Source organism: Nothoprocta perdicaria, unplaced genomic scaffold (genome assembly GCF_003342845.1).
Source record: "Nothoprocta perdicaria isolate Ctin4 unplaced genomic scaffold, notPer1 scaffold_170, whole genome shotgun sequence".
Taxonomy (NCBI): domain Eukaryota; kingdom Metazoa; phylum Chordata; class Aves; order Tinamiformes; family Tinamidae; genus Nothoprocta; species Nothoprocta perdicaria.
This window is the reverse complement of record NW_020454872.1, coordinates 1,622,192-1,630,467: the sequence shown is the minus strand read 5'-3', so window position 1 is coordinate 1,630,467 and position 8,276 is coordinate 1,622,192. Positions and strand designations below refer to the sequence as shown.

The 8,276-nt window shown below is 66.7% G+C and overlaps 1 protein-coding gene across 1 annotated transcript; it reads right to left on the bottom strand.

Moving 5' to 3' along the window:
- Nucleotides 1–413: 413 nt before the first annotated feature.
- On the bottom strand, nucleotides 414–7,295 carry SORT1 (sortilin 1). The gene is made up of 19 exons (XM_026036073.1): nucleotides 7,212–7,295; nucleotides 6,854–6,927; nucleotides 6,571–6,673; nucleotides 6,218–6,382; nucleotides 5,713–5,786; nucleotides 5,213–5,262; nucleotides 4,473–4,603; nucleotides 4,210–4,354; nucleotides 3,484–3,639; nucleotides 3,138–3,244; nucleotides 2,585–2,687; nucleotides 2,275–2,443; nucleotides 2,006–2,196; nucleotides 1,707–1,896; nucleotides 1,472–1,588; nucleotides 1,258–1,366; nucleotides 938–1,044; nucleotides 501–624; nucleotides 414–428 (listed from the first exon to the last, which is right to left on the bottom strand). The coding sequence occupies exons 2-19, from the start codon at nucleotides 6,883–6,885 to the stop codon at nucleotides 414–416; spliced, it is 2,088 nt and encodes a 695-aa protein (XP_025891858.1). The 5' UTR covers nucleotides 6,886–6,927; nucleotides 7,212–7,295.
- Nucleotides 7,296–8,276: the final 981 nt, after the last annotated feature.

Here is an 8,276-nt window from a genome sequence, read left to right as displayed (position 1 = left end):
GCGAGGAGGGAGCCGGGGGGAGCGGCGCCGCCGGCGCCCCGCGCAGAGCAGGGCGAGGGGCTGCTGCCCGCGGGCAGCCGGCGACGCGAGCACTTGGTGAAGGTCCTTTCACATTCCTACTGAGTCGTCCTTAAAACAAAAAAACAAAAAAACAAAAAACAAAAAAAAAAAGAAAAAAAAACAAACAAAAAAGAAACGGCCAAAACAAAGAAAAACAACCGAACAACCAAAAACAAAACAAAAAAAAAGTCCCGTCCCCAACAGCTGGAAAGAAATATTAAAATCAAGTGAGGTTAAAACCCTGCGTGTCCCCGTGGCGGCAGCCCAGCAGCGATGCCCCCGCGCGGGCGGTGGAGCCGGGGCGGCCGCGAGGCYGGAGGCGCCGGGCAGCCCCGCGGGTCCCGGCCGTGCGGCTACTCCAGCAGRTCCTGCGGGGAGGAGGGGGCGTCACGGGGGGTGCCCCGGGCCGGGGCGGCACGGGCGCCCGTGGCCGCGCTCACCTCGTCCGAGTCGTCGTGGTAGCCGCCCTTGGTGGCCGGCGCCACGGGCTCCAGCGCGTCGCTGCCGTCCGCGCCGCTGGCCTCCGCGTGCTGYCGCAGCACCGAGTAGCGATGCACCAGGAACCTGGCGGCGGCAGCGGCGTCAGCGCCCGCCCCGCACTGGCCGCCAGGATTCKGGCGCCCGGCCTTCCCAGAAGGGCGATCGGCCTTTTGACGCTATTTGGACTCTGTGACCGGCCTCTACGGCCAGTGCCATCGGGGCTCGAGGGCTCCAGCCCCGGCCACCCCGCTCGCCAGGTCCAGCAGCGCAACCCGTGCCCCCCACACCAGCTCCTGAGGCGAACTGAGCAATTAGCAGCTGCCTTCGTTACCGGCAAGGGCAGCAGAGGCGCAGGCACGGCGCTGCAGCCCCGGCGGGCGGGCGCCCGGAGCCTCACCTGCCTCCGCACACGTATTTCTTGACGAGCAGCACGCCGGCCACGGCGGTGACGAGCAGCAGGCCCATCACGGCCAGGACGATGGGAGTGGAGCTGGTGGATGCTGCCTGCGGAGCAGATGGGAAAGGGTGCAGGGATTCGATGGCTGTGAGATTTAAACATGTGCCCCCCAGTGAAATGTGCCCATCTGGCCCCCAGGCTGAAGCCCGGAGGCAGGTTTAGGCAGGACAGTCCTGCAGTTTAGCAGTGACCATGGGGCCATGGGCAGCAGCTGTCCCCCRGGTCGCTGCTGTCCCCGCTCCCGCCCCGCTGCCACCCACCAGCTGGCTGGGGCTCAGGAGATTGCTGGTGCATTTCTTCTTCATGTCAGTCTCCTCCCGGCTTGGACTTTCTCCTCCGGAACATTTGTCTCCTGGGATCTTCCGGTACCTGGAACGGAGATGAGGCTTGAAGACCTCCACAGGGATCCGGCATTCCCAGCTCCAGCGCTGCCGAGCCGCGCTCGCCCCACGGGGAGGTCGGGGAGCGCGTTACCCGCTCGTCTTGAGCAGCTCCTGCCTGCCGTACAGGCAGAACTCCAGGTCGTGCCCCTTCAGCTCCGGCTGCTCCACGCACACAGACTGGTTCTCGGGGCGGTAGTAGCCGAAATCACTGCGGGCAGAAGGGCAGAGCGGGACATCAGAGGCCGCCCGGAGCCCCCGGGCAGGAGGGAAGCCCCGGTGGCACCAAGGGGGTTGTTAGTAGCACGAGGTGTCGAGTCAAGGGCTACCAGAGGAAGTCCTCAAGGGTGCAGGGACAGACRGACGGCTGCTTGGTCACCACGTAGTCCCGGCCGTTCTGGCACACGGAGGACTTGCGGAGGCGCCGGTACTGCTCCTTGTAGCCCAGGATGCAGCCGTCGCTGGGGTCGCTCGGGTCGCTGGAGTGCGCCAGCCAGATGGTGTAGTCCTTGTCCTCGCCTGCGACGCAGGGCGCTCAGACCGCGGCTCGCGCCGGCCCCGGGCGCCGAGCGGGACCCGAGGGACACGGGAGCRCCCCCCGGCCCAACGCCCCCGCGGGGGCACTCACACGYCCTGCTGAGCAGCTCGCTGAAGTCRATGGTGTAGGAGACCCACTTGCGGGATAGGAAGTTGCCCCGAAAGCCCCAGATGCTGACGTTCATGGACCTGGCGCCGGGCTCGGAGGCCAAGCCGGTGAAGAAGATGGGGTCCTTGGAGAAAGTGTATTTATACCAGCACTGCCCTTCGTCCGTGGAGAACCTGCCGGGAAAGGGTTCGGATGGGGAGCGGGGCCAGCAAGCCGGGCCGRCAGGCAGAGCGGGGCGGGCTTGCACGTACTCGATGACGTTGACGGGCTGGCTGGTGTGCTCGATGGCTACGATGAGGCCGCCGGAGTCGAGGATGGCGTAGTAGTGCGGCCCCTCGAGCATCCGCGCCCACGTGTAGCCCCCGTCGTCCGAGATGTAGACGTCCGGGCTCATCACCGAGATGGCCCCGCCGACRCTCCCTGGAACGTGGGGACGGCGTCAGATGGAGGGACGCGAGGCTGGGTCCTTCGCCCTCCCACCCGTGGGTGCCAGCACCAAGCGGTGTCCCCTGGCTGTGACCCCTATGGGGCCCRTTCCCCACAGCCGGCGCCACTGGGTACCGTGGGCGATGACGATGCCGACGGCGTTGGGCTCGGACAGCGGCACCATGGGCACGTTGAGCTTCTGGGAGATGCTGTAGGACGCGTGGATGTGGAGGCTGCACTGCAAACGGGAGAGAGGAGCCCGTCCAGGAGCGAGCGGGAACGCGCGGGGGTGGGGGACAACCCTGGTGGCCTGCTGGGCACCGCCGAGGCCAACTCTAACAGTGGCTCTGTCCCCAACGCACAGCCGAGGAGCTGGACACTCTCCCCAGGACTGGTCTTTAGCACCCACTGGGTGCTGGGGACACCCCAGTAGCGTTAGCCTGCTTAGAGGTGCCACCCACTACCCATCCCAGAGAGGGCCCTGTCCCCTTGCTGGGGTTGCAGCACGAAGCCACTTGCCCTTCTGCATCCTTGTGCYCCCCCCGACCAGTATGCAGCCCAATCTCAGCCATGGTGGGGACAGATGGTGAGACAGTGTCACCCTGGAGATTAGCCCTGGGCTGCAGGTCCCCACGGGGTGGCCACAGTCCCCAGGAAAGCAGCCCCGGGCACCGCAAGACAGACCCACCTCTTCCTTGTTCTTGGCCGTGGAGTCACACGTGGTGTTTTTCGGCTTCCTCAGCGGCACCCACTCGCCGCCGCGGTCGAAGGTGATCACAGACTGGATGGAGTTGTCTGSTGGCAGGAGGGAAGAGCAGACGGGAGGCCTCGGCTTTTGGCAGGGGGCTCAGCAGCTCCTCACGCTCCGTGTCCCACGGGGGACGGCTGCTCTTCAGCCCCACATCTCCAGTCCCCAACGGGTCACAGTGGGAGTCCCGCTCCCCTCGCCACCCCAGGGTCAGGTCTTGCCCAACTCTGCTGCGCAGACGGGGACAGAGCCAGGACGGGCCATCCCAGCCCCCACGGTCACGCACCTTCCGAGAGGACACTGGTGATGTAGATGCCCCGCAGCGAGGTGACGTTGGTGAAGTCCGTCTCCCCGCCCGTGGTGGTGTAGAGGTGCCGCTCCAAGGACTTGGAGTACACGATGCCTCGGTCATCCGAGGTGTAGATGGTGCCAAACCCCGTGTCTGCGGGACAGGGGACGGGACAGAAACGCCCGGGGGTCAGGGAGTACCATGACACATGCAGGCCCCATCGCTGCTCCAGCCACATCCCGTGAYGGGCACCCCAAGCAGGGACTCCAGTGTCCCAGCCACAGGTTCTTATTCCCATGGTGCTTCCCAAGAGTCACCCTCCCTAGGGAGCGGGATAAGGCGGCTGCGGAGGGAAGGGGGAGCAAGAAGCSACAGGCTGCTTGAATGGAGGAGCACAGAGGAGAATGGAGGAGTGTACGGCTGAGAAAGAGGAACTCAGAGGAGAAGCCCCGGTGCCTCCAACGGGTCCAGCACGGTCACGCTCCCCACACACCGCAAAGCGGAACGAGCTGCTTTCCTGCAGTTGCTGCCAGCTAATTAGCAACGTCTTAATGAGGAAATCCTCCCCGAAAGGCAGAGCCGTGCCCAGGCAGGTCAGCAGGCACGGTGTGGAGAGCTGCTACGGCGCATGTCCCCGTGCAGAGAGCACTCCAGCTGCCATCAGGGGTGTCCCTGCCCCAGGACGTGTCGCTGTCCCTGCTGCGCCCAGCCTGGCGCACTCACCGCCCGGCTCGTCCACGTGCATGAACACCAGGTCCTCGTTGGCGGCCAGGATGGAGTAGAACTGCTCGTGGCCCACGGAGGGCAGCTGGGCCATGTTCCAGGTGTCGCCTTGGTCGAGCGAGACGTGAATGCGCCTCGTGCTGCCCTGGGGAGCAGCAGCGGCSGTCAGGAGGGGACGCGGGAAGGGCAGGGACACACCGACATTCCCGGGTCCCCACCGGCCCCCTCCGCCAGGCAGCAGGGAAGGGGACAGACACCAATACCTTCTCTGTCATGACGGAGGCGAAGAGGAAGCGCCCGCCCAGGCCGAAGGAGTAGATCTTGGTGCCGATGACCTTGAAGGTTTTGCCGAAGTCGGAGGTTTTCTTCAGCTCCAGTAACCCGAGATCAGCTTCTTAAGGAGAAGGGAAGGTGGATTAAGGCGGCTGGAGTGGCCTGCAGGCCGTTGCCTCTAGCTCATCTCCACAGCCCAGTCTGGGACCTCACCACCCATCGATTGCGTCCCAGTGAACCCTACTGAGAGCGTCTCAGCTTTGGGCACCACCACTGAGGCCTCCTGCCTGCCAACCCCTACCTAAAACCAGTGCTGGGCCCAGACAGGCCTGGCATCTTCCCCTAAAGGCTGCAGGAGCCGGCGCTGCCCTCCTGGGGGTCTCTGCTGTCTTGGATGGACACCCAGGACTGCTGCTGACCCCGCAGTGCRCACCCAGGTCCTACCTCATTAGTTGCCTTGTCTGACACCGCTCTCGTCCCCATCCACCCTCCTTACAGAATTCCCCCTTCTAGGAGGTACCATCTACCCGGGCGCTCTTCAGCTCGGTCCCCTTGGGCACGGGGCCATGCCCAGGGCATTCCTGCTTGGAGCACTTCACCCTCTGCAGAGCCTATGCTCTGCAGCCTAAGGGACGGYGGAGAGGACAGTGGGGCTCGCAGGCCCCCACAGGGTCCCCAACTCACGGGGAACGTGGGGACGGGGACGACTGTGGGACAGGCAGGGACTTACTGCAGGAGCTGTTCAGGTAGGTGGTGAAGAAGATGGTGTCATTTGCGCCCCTGCAAAGAGAAGGGGGGATCAGGATCAGATGAGACCCTCACACAGGGCTGATTCCGAGACCTCTTTTCCAGTGCTAGGGGAGCTACCACTCACATGGATACAACCCGGAGAGCTGCGATGGGCAGCCCAGCCCTATCACGCCCCTCCTGCGCGCTCCCTGCTACCCAGAGAGCTTCATGGATCCACTGTGGGATCCCAGAACGCTCCAGAAGGGACCCCAGGTGCCATCGGGGAGGCCCAAACCGCAGCAAAGCCCCAGGCAGGACGGCCCATGGGGCAGCTGGTGGCTCCTGGAGGCCAGGGAGGCCCCTGGCTGCTCCTGGCGCTTCCAAGGCGCTTCCCTCTAAACCCAAGGGGTCTGGCCGGGATGGGCACTTGTCCATGCTGCCAGCTCAGCAGCGAGCGGCCACATCCCGTCCCCTCCGCGAGCACCCCGCGCAGCCACTCACCACTTGGCCAGGCACACGGCTTTGTGGATCTCCACCCACTTCTCCCCGAAGTCCCTGGACACCCAGAGGCCGTTCTGCAAGACGGAGACGTGCCCGTTGGTCACCACACTCGCTGGTCACCGCGCTCGCTGGTCACCATGTCCATTGGTCACCACGCTCGCCGGTCACCACGCTTGCTGGTCACCATGTCCATCGGTCACCGCGCTCGCCGGTCACCGTGCTCGCCGGTCACCATGTCCATTGGTCACCACGCTCGCCGGTCACCGTGCTCGCCGGTCACCATGTCCATCGGTCACCGCGCTCACCGGTCACTGTGCCCGCCTGCCCCTCCTCAGCGGCGCTGCCCCCCACCCGCCAGCGCTGCTAAGAGCCRGGCCCCAACGTCCCCCAAGGGCCAAGTGCATCCAACAGAGCCCGTTCCCCAGCACTGGCGGCCCCAACGCGGCTCCTCCACRCGGAAGCAGCTTTCCCCAGCGGCCGGATCCGATCCCGGCCCCGTCCTTACGTCGGTGCTGAGGGCCAGCAGGCAGTCGGAGTTCTGGGGGTGGTACAGGATCTGCACCAAGGGGTGGAAGGGCAGCTCCGTCTGCAYGAAGTTCTTGGCGAAGTCGGACGAGCGGAAGATCCGGCCGCCGCGGCTGCCGCCGGACACGTCGCCCGTCAGGATGACCTGCAGCGGGGACGCGGGAGCTCAGCCTGCAGCAACGTGGGGTCCCCAGGTGGGTCCAACCAGGCCAAGAGCCCCCAGGAAACCAGCGGTGACACAGAGGACATGTCCAGGAGGAGCCTCGCTTCCCTGGGCCACACAACAGTGGCACTGGGGGTSCCGGTGCAGCAAATCCACGGATGCGCTCCTACCTTTCCCGAGTTCTCCGGGCCGATGGCCATGCCGAACTCGGTCCGGATGAACGTGTTGTTGATGAGTTCGGTGATGTCCTTGAATGTCTTGCCATAGTCCTCACTGAAAGGGAGGAAAAGGTGCTGAACCGTCGGCTCGGCTCCGCGGTGCTCCCGGTGCCCTCACGGTGACACCGGCATCCCGGGCGCTGCCGGTGCCGCACGGAGCCGGGGCCGGATGCGTCACCCAGCCCTGCGGCGCTGGCAGAGAGCAGGGGACAGCCCGGGGCGGCGCGGGGCTCACCTGCGGTACAGCTTGGACTGCCCGAAGCTCATGATCACCAGCGGCACCTGGAAGGTGGTCAGGACCAGGATAACCTGTGCGGGAAGAGCGGAGGGTGACACATGGGGACACCGCACGCGCGCTTGTCCCTAACGGCGAGGATCCCCCTGCGCCCCCTTCCCTGCCCATGGCCCTGGCCCCTTCCCAGGCGGCAGGCGCTTCCCGTCGCTGCTCCACGTTGAGTCACCATCCCGGTCTGACYGCTCCCGGTGCCACCAGACGTGGGCACTTTTCCTGGGAATCTCCCGCCCAGCCCATAGACTTCCCATAGGGAAACGCGGCCGCTTCCCGCTGCTTCCCGCCACGCTGCCGGACTCACCCCGGTGCTGTCGCCCACCCAGGAGAGCGACACGGAGCCGCTGAGGTCGTCGAAGACGCACTGCAGGGAGAGAGCGAGCGGGAGAGTGTTGGGAAGCGCGTTGGGAAGCTCATTGGGAAGCGCACACGGAAGCACGCAGGGCAGCGCGCAGGGACGCCGGCTCCCTGCCATTCCTCTCCGCCCGGGACGGCGTCCAGGGAGGTAACGCTACCCGGGCAGCCCGTTCCCTGGAGCCGGCGCCCGGAGTGACTCAGCTCCCGCTGGCCCGGGACAAAGCGCCACCGCGCAGCTCCCCGTCGGGGCTCCCTGTCCCGCTCGGACGCTGGTGGAAAAGGCTCCCAAATCCCGTGTCCCGGCCAGCATCTCCCCCAGGGGAAGCCTAGGGCCCCATCCCAGGGCGGCTCCTCCGAGAGGGAGGGAGAGGTTCCCTCGGCACCAGCGCAGCAGCCGGGCAGCACCGGGCGCTGTCCGAGCTGTCCGTGTGTCCGTCTGGAGCCGCGGGGCGGCTCGGAGCTGCCCGGGGCTGCCCGGGGCAGCGCGACCGCGGCGGGAAGGAAGCGCCAAGGGAAGGAAACCCGGCGGGAAGGAACCACGGCCGCGGGAAGGAAACCCAGCGGGAAGGAAGCGCCGTGGGAAGGAAGCGCCGCGGTTCCTCCCGCGGCCGCAGCTCTTGCCCAAGGCAGAGGCCRCGGCGCCGCGTTCCGCTCCGCGGGGCCCCGCTGAGCATCTCCTTAGGGAGAAGGGGGAAAGGGGAGAGAAAGAGAGAGGGCAGGAACGGGAACGCGCCGGGATCCTGGGAGCGGCGCAGATCAGGGACGTGCAAGCGGCTTAAGGCGGGCGGCCGCGMGAAGAGCCGCCGTCCCCGCGAGGCCGGGCGGGAGGCAGCCCGGTGCCGCCGCGCTCCGCTCCCTCCCCGCCGCTGCCAGGGCCCGAGACGCCGCAGGACGCGGCGAGGCGGGCAGCGGCGGGAGGAGCCGCGGGCTCTCCCGGGAGCCAGGCCCGCGCGGCGGGAGGCGGCGGGACCGGCCAGAGCCGCGGCGCGGGGGGACAGCCCTTGCCCCGGCC